We start from the raw sequence: 25,206 nt of genomic DNA, 5'->3' as shown, positions 1-25,206 counted from the left end.
CAGGTCTTCTCTAGGTGGGACCTGCTGGGTGTTTGTAGTGGGTGCAAGCCATGAGCAGTGCAAATTTGTGGCAGAGGTCTGCTGCCCCATCAGCTTTGCAGGCAGGGAATAATGTTCCCTTCTGCACTGCTTTTTATGCAGGGAACTTTAGAAGCTCTCCAGAAGCAGCTTGTGTTTGTCCTGAGAATCTCTGTGGCTCTGTAGGGATCTTTGTCCAGATGCCTTCTGCAGGGAGCTGGATGCCTCCTGGGCAGTGTGGTTATTCAGTTCCCTGCCAGCTGCACTGCTGCCCTTTGCTCTGGGCTTATTTCCTAACAAACAACCAAAGCTTGGCTTTGGGTCAAGTTTTTTCCCAATGTAAAGTGTCAAAGCACCCCAGCTGCAGAATTCCATCTCTTGTGGCCATCCAAAGCAGGTGGATCCTCTGTATCCACGTAAATCTGAAGGCCACTTGGAGGAGTAGACCCCTGGGGTTATGGAGAGATGCTCCCTCAGCTGCCAGAGCAGCACAGCAGCTTCCAGGCCATTGCAGACCCACCTGTTGAAGCCTGCTCACTGGCATCCTGTCTGCTCAACACCACCCAGCACTGCAGATGCTAAAGGCACGGCTGCACCCTGAACCTTCAAGTGAGGCTGGACAGGGCTCTGGGCAGCATGCTCTAGTGGAGGATGTCCCTGCTGAGTGCAGGGGGTTGGACTGGATGAGCTTTGGAGCTCCCTTCCAGCCCAGAGCACTCTGTGAGTCCAGATGCTAAGTGTGGTGTTTGTCTTGGAATAAGCTTTCAGGTGTCCTCAAAGGCAGTCTTATGGCTGCCAGTTTGCCAGCTGCCTGTCAAACAGCACCACACATCCCTTCTGGCTTATTGCACTCACCTGGAACCACAGAATGCTCTGGCTTGGAAGAGACCTTGAAGGTCATCCAGTTCCAGCCCCCTTGCCATGGGCAGGGACACTTCTCACAAGGTTAGGTTGCCAACCTGGCCTTGAATGCTGCCAGCCATGGGGCAGCTCCCACCTCTCTGGGCAGCCTGGGCCAGGCTCTCCTCACCCTCAGCCTCAAACATTTCTCCTTCTCTCCACTCTCCAGCTCCCTCTTTGCAGTCCAAACCATCCCCCCTTGGGCTGGCACAAGAGGTCCTGCTCAGAAGTCTGTCCCCAGCTTTCTGCTGGGCCCTTGGAGCACTGCAAGGCCACCAGAAGGTCTCCCTGGAGCCTTCTCCTCTGCAGGCTGCCCAAGCCCAACTCTCCCAGCCTGGCCTCCCAGCAGAGGGCTTCCAGTCCTCAGAACATGTTCCTGGCCTCCTCTGGATATGTTCCACCATACCCATGTTCTTCTGAGGCTGAGGGTCCCAGAGCTGAACCTGCATTAGGCATCCCTGTCATTAATAATGGCTCCAGAAAGCCACCCCTGCAATGATGTGGTCACCATTAGGGCATGTGGTGAATGCAGCACCAAGGAACAGTTTTCAGCTGTTTCTTTTTCAGAAAAAGAATTAGTCTGAGTGGCAGCAGCTGGAGCTGAGGCAGCAGTGCCCAGGTGGGCAAGAAGGGCAGCAGCAGCCTGGCCTGGAGCAGCAATGGTGTGGGCAGCAGGAGCAGGGCAGGGCTTGTGCCCTGTGCTGGGCACTGGGGAGGCCACAGCTTGAGTGCTGGCTTCAGCTCTGGGCCCTGAGTGCCAGAAGGACACTGAGGGCTGGAGCAGGTGCAGAGAAGGGCAAGAGAGCTGGGGAAGGGTCTGGAGAAGAGGGCTGGGGAGGGAGGAGCAGCTGAGGGAGCTGGGGGGGATTGGGGTGGAGAAGAGGAGGCTGAGGGAGACCTCATTGCTCTCTACAGCTCCTGAGAGGAGTCTGCAGCCAGCTGGGGGTTGGGCTCTGCTCCCTAGACTCAGGTGACAAAAGGAGAGGAACTGGCCTGAAATTGTGCCAGGGGAGGGTTAGGTTGGAACTGAGGAAGAATTTCTTTGGTGCAAGAGTGGCGAGGGGTTGGCAGAGGCTGCCCAGGGAGGTGGTGGAGTCCCCATGGCTGGAGGTGTTGCAGCAAGGTGTGGCCATGGCACTTGGGGCCATGGTTTGGTGGCCATGGTGGGGCTGGGTTGGGGTTGGTCTGGAGGAGCTTGGAGGCCTCTTCCACCTCAAACATTTTTCTGGTTGTGCTTTGAGCTGCAGCCTTTTATTGTCATTGTATGCAATAGCAGTGGGTTGAGAGGGTGCTGAAGCTCTGGGGGGTCTCATGCAGGTCAGATGCCATCCCCACTGCTGGTGTGGGGGGTTGGGTCTGTCTTTGACAGGTTGGGTTAAGCCCAGCTCTGGTTTCTCTAGCATAGCTTTTTCTGCTGCCTGTAAGCAGATTCTCCAGCCAGGCTGCCACAGCTATAAAAGGAACAGGAACAGAAGCCAGGGCTTTGTTCTTCCGAAGCTCAGATGTTTTCCAGGGGGTTACAGGCAGGAGGAATTAAAAAAAAATGGATTTAACTAAATCCTTAATATATCCTTAGCACTGGCAGATTTGCATCCCTGTGAGAGAGATGTCAGTCTTGGAGAGCAGCTGGGACAGCAGAGAGGTCACAGGGTGCAGCTCAGGATATTCAAGGAAAGATCTCCTCCACCATCCAGCCCTGTGCTTCACTGTCCCACAGCCCTGGGCTTGCTGTTGCTGATTTTTGCAGCACATACTGGGGCAGAGCCCACCTGGCTTTGGGTGGTTCTCTTCATGCCCTTTGCTGCTTTTGCCTGCAGAAGGGTCAGAGCCAGTGGCTTGGTGGTTGCCCAATCTGAAATGCATCTTGAGTTTGTGCAGCCCTGGAGCATCCTGCTGCAGCTGATGTGGCTCACCCTGAACCCCTCTTCCCAGCAGCACTCAGAGCCCTGGCTGCTGTCACCCCGGCATGTGGGCAATGCTCTGGGGCCAAAAGAGCTACTGGGAACTGAACTGGAAAATCAAATCAGGCCAGAGAAGAATTAATCTTCTAGAGCCCATTTGTTTCAGCAAGGGAGGGTACAGCCTTGCTCTAGCAGGATAGGCATGGTGCAGGTTCATCTACCCAGTGTAATTGGTAATGATTTATAAACACTAATGCTTTGTCTGCTGCTGTTAGGGTAAAATGGTGAAGGAACTATATGGGGGAAAAAACATCTACACAGGCTGCCCAGGGAGGTGGTGAAGTCCCCATGGCTGGACGTGTTCCAGCAAGGTGTAGCCATGGCACCTGGGGCCATGGTTTGGTGGCCATGCTGGGGTTGGGTTGATGTTGGACTGGATGAGCCTGGAGGCCTCTTCCACTCCAACCAATTCTCTGGTTCTGTTCTATGATTCTGTGTGCAGCAGGCCCAGTCCCTTCTGCATCAGCCACTCCAGCTCGTGCCTAGCAGCCTGGTTTGCAGGGAGCACCTTCAGGGCTTGATATTAGAACTGAAACGGAGCTTTTCTGACAGCCTGAGCTCTCTCAGCAACTCATGGTTTATGGGATGGATTTCTCCAGTGATGAGGTCCTTGCCATGGCTTTGTGTAGGCACAGGGCAGAAGGAGGTTGAGGGCATGGATTTGCTGTGCTGGGTTCACATGAAGCTTGAAAGGAGAGTGTGCATAGAATGGTTTGGAGAGGACCTTGAAGATCATCCAGTTCCAACCCCCTGCCATGGGCAGGGACACCTCCCACCAGCCCAGCTTGCTCAAGGCCTCATCCAGCCTGGCCTGGAACACCTCCAGGGAGGGGACAGCCACAGCCTCCCTGGGCAACCTGTGCCAGAGTCTCCCCACCCTCAAGAGGAAGAATCTCCTCCTAATGTCTGATCTAAATAGAGTTTCTTCCCATCTGAAGCTATTAGCCCTTGTCCAAGGTCCCTCCCCAGCTCTCCTGAAGCCCCTTCATGTACTGGATGGCTGACAGAAGGTTTCCTCAGAAGCTTCTCCTGCTCTCCCCAGTGCTCTAATCTGTTCTGTGTCTCCTGGGAGCTTATGTCAATGGCAGCTCCCAGCTCCCTCTACCTCTAGCCCAGCTGCCACTAGTTCAACAGCCACACAGCCATGGGGGCCACGTTTGGTGGCAGTGGACCAAAGAAACCAACCCCAGGCTTCTGCTGACCTGAAAACATTCCCTGGCTTGCAGCCTCCACCCCTGCCTGGTCCGAGGCAGGAGGAAGAGGAATTGTTTCTCCTCAGGCTCCGTTTATCTGCGAGGTGCAGGCGATGCCCCTTTGTCTGGAAAAGCAGGAGGCAGAATTAGCACTGATGGTAGAACAACCCAAAGCAACCAAAGGAGCTCGGTGGCAGCTTTCTCCTTGGGCTGGGCCTGGGAGCTGCTGGTGTCTCCCATAGCAGTGCCCACACTGACACCTGCTGGCACGCTGGGCACGGCTGGAGCCTCCCGACCCAGGCAGCACAGGCACTGAGAAAGAAGGAAAAGGAGAGCTAAATGTGCTCCTGTGCCCTCCAGGCTTGACTATCACAGAGTCCCAGGATGTCAGCTTGGAAGGGATCCCAAGGATGCCCTGGTCCAACCTTGTGATCCTTGAGTCTCCTGAAGAAGACTCTCTGGCTGTGGAGCTGGTCATGAGATCTCAGCTTGCTGCTGTGCAGGGGACTGAGACTGAACACAGAAGGAGATTGTAGAGCAGTGTGGTTGGAAGGGACCTCTGGGCATCATCCAGCCCAACCAGCAGGGCACCCACAGCAGCTTGCCCAGCAGCACAATGCCCAGGGGGAGTTGGAAGCTCTTCACACCAGGAGACTCCACAACCTCTCTGGGCAGCCTGCTCCAGCCCTCCAGCACCCTCACAACAAACAACTTTCTGCTCCTGCTCAGCTCCAACCTCCTGCCTTCCCCTTTGTCCCCCTTGGCCTGGCCCTGGGCACCACTTAGCAGAGCCTGGCCCCAGCCTCTTGCCCCTATGCATAGCTCCTTTAGCTCTTGCTGAGCATTGCTCAGCTGCCCTCTGTGGCTGCTCTTCTGCAGGCTCTCAGCCCCAGAGGTGCTCCAGGCTCCTCAGCCTGCCCTGGACTCTCTCTAGCAGTTCCCTGTCTCTGGAACTGGGGAGCCCAGAAGTGGACACAGTATTCCAGATGTGGCCTGACCAGGGCAGAGCAGAGGGGAAGATGAACCTCCCTCCACCTGCTGCCCACACCCTTCTGAACGTACTGCAGGAGACTCTTGGCTCTGGCCATGAGGGCACATTGCTGTCCCATGGAGAAGTTATGGTCCACTTCTTGCCCACCAGCACTCCCAGGTCCTTCTCTGCAGAGCTGCTTGCTGAGCACTGAGAAAATCCCTTCTCAGGCTGCTCTCCTCCAGCCAACCTGCCCCAGGTCACCTTCCTTCCCCAGACCTTGGTGTCTTCTCAGAGCACACCAGGGCTGGTCAGGGTTCCTTTCCCTGGGGAGTTTGCTTCCCTTGGGAAGTGGTCTGGCTGGCACTTGAGCAGCTTTCATCATTGTGCCTCTCTGTTTTAACCATTCAGTTAGCTTCTGGGGGCTGCATGTGAGCTGAGCTCTGATTTCCTGCTCTTTGCAGTATCTGTGAGCTGCTATAGCAGTGATTGAAAGGCCTCTTTGTGATAGCAGAGAAACGATTTCACCCTTCCGCCACGGCACCCGAGCTGCTGCAGATCCAAACAGGCAGACACCAGGCTCAGGGGCTGGAGGAAGGGAGAGGCCTGAGGAATGGAGTCAGTGAGGTGTGAGATGCAGATGGCCTCATTGACAGGCTGTGCGGAGGGCAGGGAGATGCCATGGGACCACAGAATGGGTTGGGTTGGAAGGGACCTTCAAGGCCATCCAGTTCCAACCCCCTGCCATGGGCAGGGACATCTCATCCAGCCTGGCCTGGAACACCTCCAGGGAAGAGGCAGCCACAGCCTCCCTGGGCAACCTGTGCTGGTGGGAGGTGTCCCTGCCCATGGCAGGGGGTGGGAACTGGATGATCTTGAAGGTCCCTTCCAACCCAACCCAGTGTGTGACTCAATGATCAAGGAACTGGGCCTCACATTGTTTAACCCTGTGCTGCCCTCTCCTTGGTTGCAAGCAGAGGTGAAGGCAAAGCCTGGTGCTGTGTTACATGCACACCAGGTGGGATCTATTCCTTACACCACCACAAGTCAGGTCACTTATTCCTTGCTTTCAGGCAAGTGGACGCACTACAAATATTCATGGAAGCACCGGGTGGTGGGGTTGGAAAGGACCTCTGGAGATCACTGAGACACCCAGGGCAGGGCACACAGGAATACAGCCAGGTGGGTTTGGAAAGTCTCCAGAGGAGACTCCACCACCTCTCTGGGCAGACTGCTGCAGAGCTCTGCCACTATCAAAGTCAAGAAGGTCCTCCTGGTGTTTAGATGGACCTTCTGATGGTCAGGTTTTAGCCTGTTTTCCCTTGTCCTGTCACTGGGCACCACCAAGATTCAGATTTAGCTTTCCTGCTGCCTTGGCAAGTTAGGGCTATTGTCATTTTCAAGAAGAGGAGAGTTTTGTAGGCAGGAAGGGGGATGAAGGGCTCAGCTGGTTGTTAATGAAGACATTTCTTTCCAGAAGGTTCCTTGTGGTCAGATCCTGGAGGTGCTTTGTGGGCAAGAAGAGAAGGCAGCCTTGCAGTGGGTAGATGCTGTTTGTCCCAAATGACAGACAGCAGATGCTTGGTGAAGGGTTGGAGCCAGTGAGGTCAGGTCAGCATCTCCCCAAAGCTCCTGCTAGATGCACTCAAGAGCCCTTTTATCTCCCTTCTGGAGTCATTTGATGCTCCATCAGCAGTGGCAGCTCTGGTGGCAGACGTCCAGCACCAGGCATGAAATGTGAGCTGCTGTAGCACAGAAAGGCTGCTTGAGCTCATCCTCAGGCTGCTCCCTCCTGGGTCTCTGTGCACAGCTTGGGTGCCAGGAGGTCACCTGAGCTCAGCACAGCTCACTGCCTGGTTGGTAGCCCCAAGGAAGGGAGACAGAGCCTCCTGAAATCCAGCTCCATTTTGGGAAGGGCTGGAACTTGGCTTCCTGCTCAGCTACAGGCTTCATGGAGTGACCTAAGGCTGTCTTTGGGACTTGGGCTGAAAGGGAGCTCTTGTTGGAGCACCTCTGCTGTGAGGCCAGGCTGAGAGAGTTGGGCTTGTTCAGCATGGAGAAGAGAAGGCTCCAGGGAGACCTTCTTGTGGCCTTCTGATATTTTAAGGAGAACGACCTTGGAGTGCTAGTAGACAGTAAGCTGTCCATGGAACACCATGTGCCCTCATGGGCAAGAAGGCCAGTGGCATCTCGAGGTGCCTCAAGAAGAGGGTGGCCAACAGGTCTGTGGAGCTTCTCCTCCCTTTCTACTCAGATCTGGTGAGACCACACCTGGAATACTGTGTCCAGTTCTGGGCTCCCCAGTTCAAGAGAGACAGACACCTGCTGGAGAGAGTCCAACAGAGAGCTGATGGGACTGGGACATCTCTGTCAGGAGCACAGGCTGAGAGCCCTGGGGCTGAGAGCCTGCAGAAGAGCAGCCCCAGAGGGCAGCTGAGCAATGCTCAGCAAAAGCTACAGGTCTGTGGGTAGGGGGCAAGAGGCTGGGGCCAGGCTCTGCTGAGTGGTGCCCAGGGCCAGGCCAAGGGGCAAGGGGCAGAAAGTGGAAGGCAGGAGGTTGGAGCTGAGCAGGAGCAGAAAGTTGTTTGTTGTGAGGGTGCTGGAGGGCTGAAGCAGGCTGCCCAGAGAGGTTGTGGAGTCTCCTGGTGTGAAGAGCTTCCAATCCCCCCTGGGCATTGTGCTGCTGGGCAGGCTGCTGTGGGTGCCCTGCTGGAGCAGGGGCTTGGGCTGGGTGATGCCCAGAGGTCCCTTCCAGCCCTCCCCATGCTGGGGCTCTGGGTTTGCCTTTTCGTTCTTCATCCCCATCTGTATATCTTTCCATCTTTTCCAGCATCCTCTCTTTTCTCCCTGCCTCATCCTTCCTATATCCCTGTTTATTCTTTCTTTCACCCTTTCTCATCCTCCAAGCACCTTTCACATGTGGCCTTCTTCCAAGAGCATCAATTCCCACCCATCCTTTGCACCACTGCCACTGCCTTGCTCTCCTCTTCTGTTTTCAAGCTAACCTTTGATACCTCTGTGACCTGCTTTCCACTGCTGTGCCCCCAAAGCTTCTGTTCTATCCCTACCAGTTCCCTTTACAAATGGGATGTTGAGCTTGGCAACAGATTGGGCATCCCTTGAGCCTCTGCCCTCCGAGCTCCTGCTCAGGGAAGTTGTCACTGATGTAAGGGAGCAGCGGGGGCAGCACCTCATTGATGTTGATAAAGATGTGCAGGGGGAGTGCCCAGAGGCTGGAGCCAGGCTCTGCTGGGGGATGCCCAATGCCAGCCCAAGGGGCAGTGGTGGAAGCTGAGCCACAGGAAGTTCCATGGGAACAGGAGGGAAAAGTTTTTCCCTGTGAGGGTGCCAGAGCCCTGGAGCAGGCTGCCCAGAGGGGTTGTGGAGTCTCCCTCTGTGGAGACTTTCCAACCCCACCTGGATGTGTTCTGTGTGCCCTGCCCTGGGTGACCCTGCTCTGGCAGGGGTTGGGCTGGATGAGCTTTGGAGGTCCCTTCCAGCCCCTGACATTCTGTGACTCTGTGATTCTGTGACCTTGGTGGCCTTTGTGCCAGCTGCTGACAGCTTTTTACGACTCATTTGCTTTGCAGGTAGGCAGAGAGAGGAGCAGGTGTGTGCCTCAGCACCAGGGAGAAAGAGGAGCTGAGAGGTTGTGGCCCCCGAGGCTGCTGGCAGCAGAGGAAGCCTGGTGGCTCTCCAAAGGTGGTTGTCAGGCTGCAGGACAGAAGGTTGGGGATGGAAGGAGAATGGAAATATGGTTTCCTGTGCCTTGTGCCTGCTTCTAGAGCAAATTAAGGCAGGAAATTCCTTCAGTAATAATAAATTAAACAAAATCATGGGGTGGGGGTTATCAGGTTCTTTTCCCTCCTTTGTCTCCATCAGAAGCTTGTGGTGCCTTCAGGATTCAAAACTGACCCTCAGATCTTCATTGCAAACTGAAATCCATGCAATCCAAAGCATGGATTCATAGACTGCTTTAGGTTGGAAGGGACCTCAAAGCTCATCCAGCTCCAAGCCCCTGCCATGGGCAGGGACACCTCCCACCAGCTCAGCTTGCTCAAGGCCTCATCCAGCCTGAACTTCAACACCTCCAGGGAGGAGGCAGCCACAGCCTCCCTGGGCAACCTGTGCCAGTCTCTCCCCACCCTCACTCTCAACAATTTCTTCCTCCTCTCCACTCTCCATCTCCCCTCTCCCAGCTCAAAGCCATTGTCCCTCAGCCTGGCACTCCCAGCCCTTGGCCAAAGTCCCTCCCCAGCTCTCCTGGAGCCCCTTCAGGTCCTGCAAGGCTGCTCTGAGGTCACCCTGCAGCCTTGTCTTCTCCAGGCTGAACAGCCCCAACTCTCCCAGCCTGGCCCCATGGGGGAGCTTCTCCTGGCTCCCAGTTTGTAGTGGTCTCATAACTTACTTGATATTCCACAACATCGTTTTTACTCTTAGAGGTGGCTGTATAAAAAGCTTTGAAGCTCAACCAATCTTTCTCTACACAGGACAGCTTCTGGTTTTCAGACAGTCTCAAGGGCATGCCAGAGCCCCTGAGCTTGCTCAGCTTTGCTCACAATTGTTGGGTATGGAAGGTGATGGGAAAGAAGCTTGAAGGTGACAGCAGGGATTACCTCCTGCCTCAGAAATTTTTAGTTCTATCAGTGTCACAGTGTGAGAGCTGAAATCCCTGTCCCACACAGACAATGACCAGGCTAACTTATGCTGGCAGCAAATTCAAGCTGTATTTACAGGTAAATCTACAATCCATGATGCAATGCAATGAATCTGTACAAACAGACACCAGTCACAACAGTTACAAATAGGTACAATCAACAGAAAAACACAACCAAGCTCCTTTGGCTTCCCCCAGGGGGCCTTCCCCCAGCCAGAAGGAATCTCCCCAGAACCCCCTGGCAGAAGGCAGAGAATCAAGAAGCAGAGAGGCTGTTAGACTGAGCTTGTCAAGCTCAGTGTGTTATCTTCAGCCAGAAAAGAAGAAACAGCAGACAGAAGCCCAGCAAGCAAGCTGAGAACTCCCCAAATCCCCAGCCTTGTTTTGAGTACAGACTCTTAAACATTTCTCTCTCTCCAATGGAAGTGTTTAGAATAACCATGACTTTGCTTTACTACAACCAGTAGTGATTTATTCACATTCTTTCACTTTCCCTGCTTGAACTTTGTGAAGAAAAATTAAAAAGACAAGTCTTAAAACCATCACAATCACACAGAGCCCCAGCATGGGAAGGGCTGGAAGGGATCTCTGAGCATCAGCCAGCCCAATCAGCAGGGCACCCACAGCAGCTTGCCCAGCAGCACAATGCCCAGGGAGGGGTTGGAAGCTCTCCACACCAGGAGACTCCACAACCTCTCTGGGCAGCCTGCTCCAGCCCTCCAGCACCCTCACAACAAACAACTTTCTGCTCCTGCTCAGCTCCAACCTCCTGCCTTCCACTTTCTGCCTCTTGCCCCTTGGCCTGGCCCTGGGCACCACTCAGCAGAGCCTGGCCCCAGCCTCTTGCCCCCTGCCCACAGCTCCTTTAGCTCTTGCTGAGCATTGCTCAGCTGCCCTCTGGGGCTGCTCTTCTGCAGGCTCTCAGCCCCAGGGCTCTCAGCCTTTGCTCCTCACACAGCTGCTCCAGGCCCCTCAGCCTCTCTGGGTTAGCTCAGGCAGAATCACCTCTGCTGGACACTCCTGTGTCTGGTTGATGTGGTGTGAATGGCTTTGTGCTGCCAGGGCCATTCATCTGGCAGCAGCTCAGGCATCAGCTCAGGCAGCAGACAGAGGAGCGAGCCATAACCAGCTCCCCCTTAATTAGATTCCTTGACAAAGGACAGGGTTTAAATCACAGCCATGTCAGCCAGGAGAAAATTGGTCCAGGCTTAAGCCTTGTCTTGCAGAGCTGCCAAAGACTCTGCTGAGTGATGGTCTCTGGTACTGCTTGTTCACCTCAGCTGATGTCTTTTTCTCCCTCTCTTACAGACTCACTACGAGAGCGGGGAGTACATCATCCGCCAAGGGGCTCGGGGGGACACCTTCTTCATCATCAGCAAAGGCAAGGTGAGGTGCTGCCTGCTGGGGGCACAGCAGAGCCTGAGAGGAGGCAGCAGACAGGTGGGGGTTGGGCTCTGCTCCCTAGTCTCAGGTGAGAGAAGAAATGACCTGAAATTGTGCCAGGGCAGGGTTAGGGTAGAGCTGAGGAGAAATTTCTTTGGTGTCAGAGTGGTCAGGGAGTGGGAGAGGCTGCTCAGGGAGGTGGTGGAGTCCCCATAGCTGTAGGTGTTCCAGCCTGGTGTGGCCATGGCACTTGGGGCCATGGTTTGGTGGCCATGGTGGGGGTGGGTTGGTGGTGGGAATGGATGCTCTTGGAGGCCTCTTCCAACCAAAGCAATTCTTTGTTTCTCTGCCCTGGAAGCTCAGTGCCAGCCAAAGCTACCTCTCTGCCCTGCCCAAGGCACAAACATTGCAACTCCTGACGTTTAATTAAACTTCCTGGCCTGGTGTCAATAGGGAAGAGTGGCCTGGAGGGGGAAAAAAATAGATGTCCTGGTGCTATACAGCAGTGCTGACAGCAGACACTTGAGGGGTGGAAGCTGCTGTGGAGTCTCTCAGGAAATGAGCAAAAGCCTCTATTTTTTTTTTTAAGCTTTATTTTCTGGTTTTAAGAGTTTGCCCTAAAATATTCAATGTTTTCTTCTCACAAGGCTGACTTCCAAGCTTCATTCCCTTGGTTATCACTTCTCAGTTTCTGCAAATTAAGAAGGAGCCAGAGAAGCCTCAGCTCTCCTCTTGGGGGATGTGAAAAGCTCTGAGTTTCTGTTCCACTGCTCACAGGGAAAATGTGCTTTGGTGACCTCTTTGTCCATCAAATCCTGAAGGGATTTTTGTAGAACAAGTTTTGTTCCTTCCATCCAGCTTTTTGATGAGTATTTTTTTGCTGGCCTGATGGTAGCAGGCTGGAGAAGCATTTGACTGCTTTCTGCATAGCAGAGTGGAAGTATTCCAGGGAATACTTCCCTCTGTGGACGACATGGGATGCACTGAAGATAGACACCAGGGGCAGGATGGGCAGCAACAAGGGCAGTAGGTTGAGGTACCCTCAGCAGGTCTGGGATGGCACCAAGCTGTGTGGTGCTGCTGACATTGGAGGGAAGGGATCCATCCAGAGGGACCTGGACAGGCTGCAGACTGTTGACCTCATGAGGGTCAACAAGGCCAAGGGCATTGTCCTGCAGCTGGGGCAGGGCAATCCCCAGCACAGATCCAGGCTGGGTGAGGAGTGGCTGAGAGCAGCCTGCAGGAGAAGGCCTTGGGGGTGTCAGGTGGTGACAAACTGCCCAGGAGCCAGCAATGGTCCCTGGCAGCCCAGAGCCAGCTGAGTGCTGGGCTGCATCCAGAGCAGGGAGAGCAGCAGCACAGGGAGGGGATTCTGCCCCTGCTCTGCTCTGCTCAGACCCCACCTGCAGCACTGCCTCCAGCTCTGGGTCCCCCAGCACAAGAAGGACCTGGAGCTGCTGGAGAGGCTCCAGAGGAGGCCACCAAGGTGAGCAGAGCTTCAGAACCTCCCCCATGGGGCCAGGCTGGGAGAGTTGGGGCTGTTGAGGCTGGAGAAGAGAAGGCTCCAGGGAGACCTCAGAGCAGCCTTGCAGGACCTGAAGGGCTCCAGGAGAGCTGGGGAGGGACTTTGGCCAAGGGCTGGGAGTGCCAGGCTGAGGGACAATGGCTTTGAGCTGGGAGAGGGGAGAGTGAGAGTGGAGAGGAGGAAGAAATTGTTGAGAGTGAGGGTGAGGAAACACTGGAACAGGTTGCCCAGAGAGGTAGAACTGGTTTGGATGAGGCCTCAGTTTGCAGCCTCCAAAAGCATCACCTCAGATGTGGTGTTTTTGCCAAGAGCTGCAGGCAGCCTGGTGCAAGATCCTTGCTTGTTTCCTGGGATGCTTGCTTGGTGATGCTGAGGAAGGAGTGCAGGACTCTGGAACACGATGTAGTTCCCAGAGGAGGTACAGACCAGAGCTTTTCCTGAAGGATCTGGGGGATGCCAAATCTCTCTCTGAAGAAAGAGGTTGGATTTGTTCATTTGATTGCTCAGTGGTGGGGTATCTTGGTTCTTCCCCAGGTGAACGTCACTCGTGAGGACTCCCCCGGGGAGGATCCGGTGTTCCTCCGCACCCTCGGGAAGGGAGATTGGTTTGGAGAGAAAGCTCTTCAAGGGTAAGTGCTCCTCCTGATCCCAGCTCTCCTGCTCAGACAATTCATTTTGCAAGGACTTTTGAAGCCTGCAGAGGCCTCTCTTGCAATTTGGGAAGAGATGGGGAGTGGGGTGAGGTTTCTGGCATCATTGTCAGCTGGCCTGGTGTGCTGCAAGGACCTTCATGAGAGATCAGCTTTGTCCTGCAGCTGAGTGGCCAGATGTAGGTCTCTCCCTCTCTGTAGACATCAGGAAGTTGTTGATCTGTGCACTGTCCTCCCTGAGCATATGTTTGAAGGTCAGCACCTGTGATGGTTTGTACCTTTGGAGGATTTCTGTGTGTTTGTCTTGGAGTAGATGGCTGAAGGCAGCAGCAGTGTGCTCAGATTGTCTCCTTGTCTGGGGGGGATGTTGGGGGAGTGCCCAGGTTTGGTATCAACATTTGCCTAAAAGAAAAGAAAAATGCAAATCCCTCTTCAACAGCTGCTCAGGATAAAGATCTGAGCTGTTGTAAAGTAGAGGAGCAGGAGATAGAAGGGTGAAGGAAGGGAAGGAATTCAGTTCAGGATAATGTAGATTTCCATCCAGAAGCCCTGTGGAGATAAAGATTAGTTGGAAGGGATGTTGGAAGACCATTGAGTCCAGCCCTTATCCCAGCACTGCCAGGGCAGCACCAAACCATAGCCCTCATCACCACAGCTGGTGGAAACACAGCCTGGAAGCTCCTCCAGGGATGGGGACTCCAGCCCTGCCTTGGGCAGCCTGGACCAGGCTTTGACAACCCTTTGGAGGAAGAAGTGTTCGTGACCAACTTAAACCTCCCCTGGTGAAACTTTGAGGCTGCTTCTTCTTGTCCTATCAATGAGTCTGAACACAACCCTAAAGGACCCTTTGACCTTTAGCTAATAGGAGTGAGCAATCTTGGAACTGGTGGGACTGGACAGTGGTGAGACAGTCACAGGATCAGTGCAAGACACTGGCACAGGTTGCCCAGGGAGGCTGTGGCTGCCTCCTCCCTAGAGGTGTTCCAGGCCAGGCTGGATGAGGCCTTGAGCAAGCTGTGCTGGTGGGAGGTGTCCCTGCCCATGGCACGGGGTTGGCACTGGATGGTCTCTGACGTCTCTTCCACCCCAACCCCTTCTGTGATCTATGACAAATTCAGGCATGCCCAGCAGGCAGTGGTGGCTGGTGGATTTTGAGCCCTGGCCTTGAGACACAGAGAACCCCAAAAGCTTTTAAAGGGTTGGCAGAGCTGTTGGCAAAGCCCTGGGACAAAACCCTCCCAGAGGCTTTGGGGGTAAGAGCTCACAAGCCTGGACAGATGGAAGCAAGGAGGCAAAGTGACACCCAGATGGTGTCACCATATGGTTCCTTCAGGGGTTGGCTTTCTTCCTGCAGGCAGCTGGCCCTCCTTGGGGCAGGAGAAGTGGCCTGTGGCACCTTTGGTCTGATAGATCTCTTAGGGGCACAGCAGGGCAGTAATTAAATACCACTAAAAGGACTCCCAGTCCTGCCCAGGGTGCCTTCTGTCTTTGGGGGGTCTCCAGGCCCTTGGGCAGGGCTTTGCTCTTGCACAGGTGAAGGTGTTTCGTGGTACTGCTGTCACAGAGTAAATGGTGAGATCTGTGAGATCTTCACCAGGGCTCCTGCACTTGCATCCCAGTGCTGCAAGCACACCTGCATGGCTGAGGGAGTCACTCACTGCCTCCAAGACCACTTTCCCCACACATTATTTCTTCATCAGACACGAGGGTTATGTTGGCTTGGGAATGAGCTTGCTGCAAGTGTCTTCAGCTGGCTGCCAACAGCTCCTGCTGCTGCTGCTGGCAGGGAGGAGCCTCCCAGTTCAGGAACTTCTCCAAAGCCTTGCACAGAGAGCTGGAAGGTTTGCCCTGCTGGTTGCCCTAACTCCCAAAAACACCACCTAGTAAAAATCAGTCTGGGGTTGTTATTTGGGGGCTGTGATACTTCAGGCACCCCATTGATCAGGAGATGAGGGGCAAAGGATGGAGCAGGAGCCTGCCCGGGACTGCTGCCTGGTGATGCCCAGAGATTGCCTGGTGGGATTCCAGGAGCAAGCAGTGGGGGTCAGTGAGATTGCAGGACTGAGGTAAGAGCACAACATGGGCCACCTGGGGCAGGGTTAGGGTCCCAAGCACAGATCCAGGCTGGGTGAGCAGTGGCTGAGAGCAGCCTGCAGGAGAAGGCCTTGGGGGTGTCAGGTGGTGACAAACTGCCCAGGAGCCAGCAGTGGTCCCTGGCAGCCCAGAGCCAGCTGAGTGCTGAGCTGCATCCAGAGCAGGGAGAGCAGCAGCACAGGGAGGGGATTCTGCCCCTGCTCTGCTCTGCTCAGACCCCACCTACAGCACTGCCTCCAGCTCTGGGGCCCCCAGCACAAGAAGGACCTGGAGCTGCTGGAGAGGCTCCAGAGGAGGCCACCAAAATGAGCAGAGGCTGCAGAACCTCCCCTGTGGGGACAGGCTGGGAGAGTTGGGGCTGTTCAGCCTGGAGAAGAGAAGGCTGCAGGGAGACCTCAGAGCAGCCTTGCAGGACCTGAAGGGGCTACAAGAAGGCTGCAGAGGGACTGTTCCCAAAGGCCTGCAGGGACAGGCTGAGGGGCAATAGCTTCAAAGTAGAGCAGAGCAGATTGGAGATTGGATGTGAGGAACAAGTTCTGCAGCAGGAGGCTGCTGGAACACTGCAACAGGTTGCCCAGGGAGGTGGCTGAGGCTCCATGGCTGGAGATCTTCAAGGGGAGGCTGGAGAGGGCTGTGGGCAACCTGATCTAGTGGAGGTGTCCCTGCTGCCTGCAGGGGATTGGTCAGGTTGCCCTTTGAGGCTCCCTTCCAACCCAATGCACTCTGTGGCTCTGAGTAGAGTCCTAGCAGCATGCTAAGGCCACCTCTTGTCTCTCAGAGCCATTGAATGGTTTCTTCCTCACCAGCCAGCCACTTTCTTTTGCCCTTCAGCTGGAGCATAGATCTTGGTGCCAACAGAAGCAGTCACTCCTGCCACAGTCCCACCCCTACACCCTCCAGAGAATTTGCTGACAACACAGTACTGGAGGCCCCATCCCTGGAGCCCTTCAAGGTCAGGCTTGGTGGGGTTGTGAGCAGCCTGTTTTGGCTGGGGATGTCCCTGCTGTCTGCAGGGGTTTGGACTGGGTGAGCTTGAAAGGTTCCAACCCCAGTGCCTGTATGATTCCATGATGTCATCTGTCAGCACACACATCTGCTTGTGGCTGAGGTCTCTGCAGGCTTTGGCTGTCTGCAGGGTGGGGAGACTGTGGCTGGGCTGCAGATGGAGATGAGCCTCTGGGAAGCTGTACCAGGGGTGCAACAGAAATCATCCCAAGTCCAGCACTGAGCTGATGTGGACATCTGCCAGGACCTGCAGGGGCTACAAGAAAGCTGCAGAGGGACTATTCCCAAAGGCCTGCAGGGACAGGACCAGGGGCAATGGCTTCAAAGCAGAGCAGAGCAGATGGAGATTGGATGTGAGGAACAAGTTCTGCAGCAGGAGGCTGCTGGAACACTGCAAGAGGTTGCCCAGGGAGGTGGTTGAGGCTCCATGGCTGGAGATCTTCAAGGGGAGGCTGGAGAGGGCTGTGGGTAACCTGATCTGGTGGAGGATGTCCCTGCTGAGTGCAGAGGGGTTGGACTGGGTGAGATTTGGAGCTCCTTTCCAACACAAACTATTCTGTGGTCCAATGACACAGCCACACTTAGAAGTTTAATTGTGGTTACGGTCAAAAAAAAGGGGAAAATGCTCATTTTTAGGTGCTAAGGCTGTGGCCACTTTCATCTTCATTCAGTCTTGGCTTGAGTCCAGCTGTGGAAAGCATGATAGGTTCCTAGGGCAGAACTTTCCTAATGAAGCAATTTCCCTCTGTCTGCTGAAGGGGCTGGGAGCGATTTAAATGCCTTTAATTTTTATATTAGCTGCAAATACAATTTATTCACCTCTGGGCTTTGTAAATTCAACTCTTGATTCCTCAGGTCATTAAGGAGCATCTTTAATGCCCTGCTAGGTTCCATAATTTCCTCAGTCCTGTTAGCATTAAATGACAAAATGGTTTCCAATGACAGGGCTGAAAAGGGGGAAAGGTTTTGAGCAGGTATTTTGCCATGTTCCTGTGAAGATGATGATGTCTGCTCCGCAGCTTGAGCGTCATTCTGGGGCAGAGAGGCTGGAAAGTGCCCTGCAGAAAAGGCCCTGGGGGTGCTGGGTGGCAGCAGCTGGGGCTGAGGCAGCAGTGCCCAGGTGGGCAAGAAGGGCAGCAGCAGCCTGGCCTGGAGCAGCAATGGTGTGGGCAGCAGGAGCAGGGCAGGGCTTGTGCCCTGTGCTGGGCACTGGGGAGGCCACAGCTTGAGTGCTGGCTTCAGCTCTGGGCCCTGAGTGCCAGAAGGACACTGAGGGCTGGAGCAGGTGCAGAAAAGGGCAAGAGAGCTGGGGAAGGGTCTGGAGAAGAGGGCTGGGGAAGGAGGAGCAGCTGAGGGAGCTGGGGGGGTTTGGGGTGGAGAAGAGGAGGCTGAGGGAGACCTCATTGCTCTCTACAGCTCCTGAGAGGAGGCTGCAGCCAGCTGGTGGTTGGGCTCTGCTCCCTAGGAACAAGTGACAGGATGAGCAGGCAGGGCTTCAAGGTGTCACAGGAGAGATTTAGGTTGGAGATGAGGAACAGTGTCTTCACTGAAAGAGTTTTAATGCCCAGGCTGCCCAGGGCAGTGGTGGAGCTCCCATCCCTGGAGGCACTGCAAGGTGTGTAGCTATGGTGCTGAGTGTCCAGTGCTAGTGGTGCCCTGACAGTGCTGGGTGAAGGGCTGGAGTGGATGATCTGAAAGGTCTCTTCCTATCTAGGTGTCTCCATGGCTCTATGATCACTGTGTGCTTCTTGCCTCTGCTGTCCCTTCTGCGCAGATCCCTGCAGCCTGGAGGAAGCCTTCAGCAGTTTGGCAGCAGCAGAGACCCCTCTGCCAAGGAGATCCAAAGCTCTTTTCACCAGGGGGAAGGTCTCAGCCTTCTGTGCTGTGTCCTTGGGCTGGTGCTGCAGGGGGAGGCCATAGGTGGACTGTGTGTGTCCTGCAGCGAGCTCTGTGCCGGGATGAGGAGAGCGCTGCAGGAGGACAGCTCTGAGGGCTGCAGGTCCTGCAGAATGTGTTCGTTGTAGTAAAGCAGCTCAGCAAATGCCTGCAGTGACGTCTTCCAGTGACCCTCAGAGCCTTACTCTGCCTGCTTTTCCCTGCCTTTTGTGGCTGTAGGAGAAACTTTTCCCACGTGGCTGTTCCAGAGAGCAAGACAGAGCCAGGGCAGTGGCTGAGCTGTCAGGAGCTCTGATGCAGCACTGAGACCAAGATCCTGTGGCACTGTGATCCTCCCTGTGCTCAGGACAGGCAGGGGACTGCTCCATCACCTCTGTGGCTTCATTTTCTGTCCAGCCTCAAAATCACAGAGAATCCCAGCATGGTGGGGTTGGAAGGGACCTCTGGAGAGCATCCAGTCCAACCCCCTGGTAAAGCAGGGGCACCTAGGGCAGGTCACACAGGAACACATCCAGGGGGGGCTGGAATGTCCCCACAGAAGGAGACTCCACAACCTCCCTAGGCAGCCTGCTCCAGGACTCCAGCACCCATAAATTAAAGAAGTTTCTCCTCACGTTTAGATGCAGCTTCCAGTGGTAAGTTTGTGCCCCTTGGCCTGGCCCTGGGCACCACTCAGCAGAGCCTGGCCCCAGCCTCTTGCCCCCTCCCCACAGCTCCTTTAGCTGTTGCTGAGCATTGCTCAGCTGCCCTCTGGGGCTGCTCTTCTGCAGGCTCTCAGCCCCAGGGCTCTCAGCCTTTGCTCCTCCCAGAGCTGCTCCAGGGCCCCTCAGCAGCTTTGCAGCCTGCCCTGCACTCTCTCCAGCACTTCCCTGTCTCTGGAACTGGGAAGCCCAGGACTGGACCTAGGACTCTAGATGTGGCCTAACTAGGGCAGAGTAATGGGAGAGAAGAATCTCCCTTGTCCTGCTGCCCACACTCTTGATGTCCCCCAGCACTCCATTGGCTTCCTGGCCACCTGGGCACTGCAGGCTCATGGGGAACTTGTTGTCCCCCAGCACTCCCAGCTCCTTCTCCATGGAGCTGCTTCCCAGCAGGTCCCCCCTCCCCTGTGCTGCTGCAGGAGGTTGTTCCTCCCCAGGGGCAGGACCCTACCCTTGCCCTTGGTGAGCTCCATGAGGTTCCCTCTGCCCAGCTCTGCAGCCTGCCCAGGCTCCACTGTGTCCCTTTCCCCAGGTCATTGATGATGATGTTGAGCTCAACTGGACCCATAGCTGACCCCAGGGCACACCACAAGCTACAGGCCTCCAAGTAGGCTCTGCCCAACTGATGAGAACCATCTCAGCTGTGTCCTTCAGCCAGTGCTCAGCCCCCTGGCTGTCTGCTCATGCAGCCCACACTTCCCTGGCAGATCTGCCAGGGCAGGGAACATGCTTGATGTTTCTCTTGTCTCTCCAAAGAGAATATTTGAATCAATGGGATGAAATTCCCTCTCATTTCTGAGCACACAGGGAAAACCACTTCTTTTTCCTGGGAAAACGTGGAGTGTGCAGCAAAAACAGCCAGCAGGCTGTGTGCCCAGGGAGTCAGCTGCCATGTGTGCCCAGGAACCATGTGGGAATACAGCTGCCTGCCTTTGTGTGTTGAAGAGCCCTGTGCCAGCAGAGCCAGTCCCCAGGCTCCTGGCAGGTGTTCAGAGGCAGCTGGGTTATCTCAGCTAGGGAGGCAGAGCCTGAGCTGGGGTTTCAAGGAAAAGAGACACTTCTCAGAGGTTGTTTTTCACCCACAGCAGATGGAATCTCATAGGATGTGGCGTGGAAGCTCTGGGGGTGATTGATCCACTTCTGTGGGCAGAATTCAGTGGATAACTTATCCATGATAAATCCACCCTCCTGGAATTCCTCACAGTCAGCAGGGTGGGGGTTGTCTCTTTATGATTACCACTTTGCTCTGCTCTGGAGAGGCCTCATCTGGAGTGCTGTGTGCAGGTCTGGAGCCCTCAGCACAGGAAGGACCTGGAGGTGATGGAGGGGGTCCAGAGGAGGCCATGAGAATGCTCAAGGGGTTGGAGCAGCTCTGCTGTGGGGACAGGCTGAGGGAGCTGGGGGTGTTCAGCATGGAGAAGAGAAGGCTCCAGGGAGACCTCAGAGCAGCCTGCCAGGACCTGAAGGGGCTACAAGAAGGCTGCAGAGGGACTGTTCCCAAAGGCCTGCAGGGACAGGCCCAGGGGCAATGGCTTCAAAGTAGAGCAGAGCAGATGGAGATTGGATGTGAGGAACAAGTTCTGCAGCAGGAGGCTGCTGGAACACTGCAAGAGGTTGCCCAGGGAGGTGGTTGAGGCTCCATGGCTGGAGATCTTCAAGGGGAGGCTGGAGAGGGCTGTGGGCAACCTGATCTAGTGGAGGATGTCCCTGCTGAGTGCAGGGGGTTGGGCTGGATGAGCTTTGGAGCTCCCTTCCAACCCAAACCATTCTATAAGTCTGTGAATAGGAAGCCTTTTGCTGATGTGTGCAGGGTTTGATATGCAGGTGGCAGGTTTCATAGGAGAGGAGGCTGAGGGAGACCTCACTGCTCTCTGCAGCTCCCTGAAGGGAGGTTGGAGTGAGGAGGGGACAGCCTCTACTCCTTGATGGCAAGAGACAGGACCAGAGGCAATGGTTCCAAGCTGCACCAGGGGAGGCTCAGGCTGGAGCTCAGGAAATGTTTCTGCCCTGAAAGAGCTCTTAGACATTGGAAGAGGCTGCCCAGGGCATTGCTGCAGTCACCATCCCTGGGGGTACTCCAGCAGCTGTGGAGCTGGAGCTCAGGGACATGGTTTGGTGCTGAGCCTGCAGTGCTGGGTGGAGGGTTGGGCTGGATGAGCTTGGAGGAATCTTCCCACTGGATGTGTTCTGTGATTCTGTGATTAAGTTGGTACAAGTCCTCAAAGATCATCCAGTCCAACCTTCTACCCAACACCTGAATGACCCCAAGGCCTCTCACTCTGATTGCTTCATCCTGCACAAGTTACTTCTCCGAGGAGCATCTCTTGTCGCTGCCATAGACTTTGATCCCAGGTTTGCTTTGTGCCAATTAACTGGATCAAATTCCCCTCATTAACACTCTTGGGAGGTTAATTGATTTACTAATAATAGGACTTTCTTTCCTCTGAACTCTGATTCTTTCATGAGGTTAAAATATGAAAACTACCCCAGATTATTTCAGAGAGTTTGAGGTTTTTCTGTTCCCTGTTAAGGGTCTGGAGAAGAGGGCTGGAGAGGTGCAGCTGAGATTGGTGTGGAGAAGAGGAGGTTGATGGGGACCTCATTGCTCTCTACAGCTCCCTGAGAGGAGGCTGCAGCCAGCTGGGGGTTGGGCTCTGCTCCCTAGTCTCAGGTGAGAGAAGGAGAAGAACTGGCCTGAAATTGTGCCAGGGGAGAGTTAGGTTGGAGAGGAGGAAAAATTCCTTTGGTGCAAGAGAGGTCAGGGATTGGCAGAGGCTGCCCAGGGAGGTGGTGGAGTCCCCATGGCTGGAGGTGTTCCAGCAAGGTGTGGCCATGGCACTTGGGGCCATGGTTTGGTGGCCATGGTGGGGCTGGGTTGGTGTTGGACTGGAGGAGCCTGGAGGCCTCTTCCTGCCCATTCTGTGATTCTCTGGAACTTGTGAAGCTCCTTGCCAAGGAACTTTGTTTCTAGCTTGAAAATATCCAGCTCCTTTCTGCCAGGCTGGTGTGCAGCTCAATCCTGGAGGGCTTTTCCAGGTGAAACAGTTCTCTGATCCAGCAGGATAGATAGGAACTTTCTGCAGAGTGGATCTGCAGGGCTCCAGTTTCTAGCACTCCTCTGATTTGCCTAAGAGTTCGTTGCCTTGTCCTTGACTGTGACAAGTAACATTGGATATGTCCTGAAGGCACTCTGGTCATCCCCTGGCTATCAGAATCCTGATGGGCCCTGTAGGGCCCTTCACAGAAGCACTTGGCCATTTCAGACCTACTTGCAGTAATTCAGAGTCAGTTAGAATAATTGGTTTAAATCATGACCAGGTTCTGCAGCCAGCAGGTCTTGATGTCCTCCTCTCAGCATTCTGTCACTCACCTTCTGCTGGAGTCCTTCATTTCATCCCTGCTGAACTTGTCCACAGGCTCACAGCTCAGAGGATGTTAGGGGTTGGAAGTGACCTCTGGAGAGCTTCCAGTCCAAGCCCCTGCCAGAGCAGGAGCAGAGAATCCAGCACAGGGCACACAGGAACACATCCAGACAGGGCTGCAAAGGCTCCACACAAGGAGACTCCACAACCTCTCTGGGCAGCCTGCTCCAGGGCTCTGGCACCCTCCCACTCAAGAAGTTCCTCCTCCTGGTGAGCTGCAACCTCCTGGGCTGCAGTTTCCATCCCTTGCCCCTTGGCCTATGCCAGGGCACAAGTGAGCAGAGGCTGTCCCTGTGCCTTCCTTCCTGCCCCCCAGCCCTCAGCTCTTGACAGACATTGAGCAGATCCCTCTCAGCCTTCTGCTCTGCAGACTGAACAGCCCCAGGGCTCTCAGCCTCTCCTCCCCAGGCACTGCTCCAGGCCCTTCAGCAGCCTTGCAGCCCTCCCTTGGCCTCTCTGCAGCAGATCCCTGTCCCTCCTGACCTGGGGAGCCCACAACTGGATGCAGTATTCCAGGTGAGTTCTCAGCAGGGCAGAGCAGAGGGGGAGGAGAACCTCCCTGGCTCTGCTGGCCACACTCTGCTGCATGCAGCCCAGGACCCCAGGGCACATTGCTGTCCTACAGAAGTATCTCCACGAATTTCTGGAGACAGTCTGTAACCAGTCAATGAATCCTTCTCTGCCTGGCAGCCAGTCACAGCTGGGCCCAATGCTGTTTAATCTCTTCAGAAGGGCTTTGGATGTTGAGAGCACCCTGGTGGAGTTTGCAGATGACAGCAAAATGAGTGGGGAGGTTGGCACTCCAGAAGGGAGAAGTCATGCCCCAGGAAGATGTGGCCATGCTGCAGGAGTAGGCTAGCAAGAAACTTCTGAGGACCAGAGCAGGGTCTTGCACCTGGGAATGCAGAACCCAGGAGTGCAGCTCAGGCTGGGATCCACCTGGCTGGAGAGAAGTCCAGAGGAAAGGGACCAGGGGGTCTCGGTGGACACCAAGCTCAGAAGGAGTGAGCAGTGGGCTGCAGGGGCACAGGAAGCAGGGTGCTGGGTGGCATCACCAGCAGGGATAAAGAAATCATTATCCCACTCTGCTCAGCAGTGGCCAGGCCACACCTGGAGCTCTACCTGCAGTTTTGGCCCCTCCTGTGGACAGGCTGGAAAGTGTCCAGAGAATGCTCAGAGGCCTGGCAGAGCTATGAGGGGAGGCTGAGAGCTGAGGTTGTTCAGCATGGAGAAGGCTGAGGGCAGACCTCATCACCATGGACCAGGACCTGGTGGCTTCCAGGAGCATGGAGACTCCCTCTGCACAAGGAGTGCCATGGAGCAGACAAGGGGTGCTGGGGACAGGTTCCCCCTGGGGACATTCCCTTTGGACTGCAGAAGGAAATGTTTGCCATGAGCAGAGCTGGACACTGGAATCAGCTCCCAAGGGCAACAGTGGAGTGCCCTGCACTGGGCAGCTTTAAGGCTCAGCTTGGCAGGGTGCTGGGCCAGCTCCTGTCAGCTGCACTGGCACCTGGAGAGCTTGGAGCAGAGCAGCCTGCAGGCCCCTGCCAGCCTGGCAGCCTGGGGGTCTGGGATCTCTCTTTCTGATCTCCTGCAAACACCATATAAGACCAATCAATGTTACTGGAAGGCCCTGGGCATGCTCCTGATGGAGCAGCTCCTGTGGAAATGGCTTTGGTTGAAGAAGACCTTTAAGATGATCAAGCACAACTGTAAACCCTGCACTGCCAAGTGACCACTGAACCAGGTCCCCAAGTGTCACATCTGCACAGCTTTTGAATACTTTCAGGGATGGGGACTCCATCACTGCCCTGGGCAGCCTGGGCCAGGCTTTGACAACCCTTTCAGGGAAGATGTTGTTCCTCGTGTCCAAATTAAACCTCCCCTGGAGCAACTTGAGGCTACTTTCCCTTACCCTAGTACTTGTTCCTTGGGTTCAGAGCCCAATCCCCACCTGCCTGCAGCCTCCTCTCAGGGAGCTGTAGAGAGCAATGAGCCTTCCTGGGGTTGTTGTGATCCAAGTGCAGGACCCAGCACAAATCTGAGATCCTTCCCTAGACACAGGAAATGTTCCCATGAAATCAGTCTGGAATCAAACTGGAAATATTTATCCCCTACTCCTAAATATGGAACATTTAGGTTTATTCTGAGGCAAGAGGATTTCATCTGCTGTGGCATCTCGTAAGCTGATAATATTTGGAGCTCATTTCTGGCACCAGTCTGTAGGGCTGAAATCTTGCCAGTGTGATGCGCAGAGCTCAGTAGTGAAAGGAGATGCCAGGAAGTCCTAAATCCCTGGATCCAGCATAGGCTCCTGCAGCTCTACTGGGCTCAGTCTCTGAAATCTAAAACTTCATAAAAATCTTGGAGGAAAGGAAAAAACTTGGGAGGGAAGGGGCATGCAGGAACTACCAGAGACCTGATGTGGCATTGAGTGCAGGTCTGAGATGGCACCGACTGTGTGGTGCTGCTGGCAGCTGGAGGGAAGGGATCCATCCAGAGGGACCTGGACAGGCTGCAGAGCTGGGCCCAAGCCAACCTCAGGAGGGGCAACGAGACCAAAGGCAAAGTCCTGTTGCTAGTTTAGGGCAATCCCCAGCACAGATCTAGGCTGGGTGAGCAGTGGCTGAGAGCAGCCTGCAGGAGAAGGTCTTGGGGTGCTGACAAACTGCCCAGGAGGCAGCAATGGTCCCTGGCAGCCCAGAGCCAGCTGAGTGCTGAGCTGCATCCAGAGCAGGGAGAGCAGCAGCACAGGGAGGGGATTCTGCCCCTGCTGTGCTCTGCTCAGACCCCACCTGCAGCACTGCCTCCAGCTCTGGGGCTCTCAG

The 25,206-nt window shown here is 55.1% G+C and overlaps 1 protein-coding gene across 1 annotated transcript in view; it reads left to right on the top strand.

The window, feature by feature from the left end:
- The window catches only part of LOC128968323 (cGMP-dependent protein kinase 1-like), a 155,625-nt gene extending 142,385 nt beyond the window's left edge, over positions 1-13,240 (top strand). The window contains exons 5-6 of the mRNA XM_054382735.1: positions 11,008-11,085; positions 13,142-13,240. Of these exons, the coding sequence (XP_054238710.1) occupies positions 11,008-11,085; positions 13,142-13,240 (177 nt within the window). The remainder of the gene's footprint in view (positions 1-11,007; positions 11,086-13,141) is intronic.
- The last annotated feature ends 11,966 nt before the right edge of the window (positions 13,241-25,206 follow it).

Source organism: Indicator indicator, chromosome 7 (genome assembly GCF_027791375.1).
Source record: "Indicator indicator isolate 239-I01 chromosome 7, UM_Iind_1.1, whole genome shotgun sequence".
Lineage (NCBI taxonomy): Eukaryota > Metazoa > Chordata > Aves > Piciformes > Indicatoridae > Indicator > Indicator indicator.
Note: the sequence above shows the minus strand (reverse complement) of the source record. Positions and strands in the feature narration are given on the sequence as shown.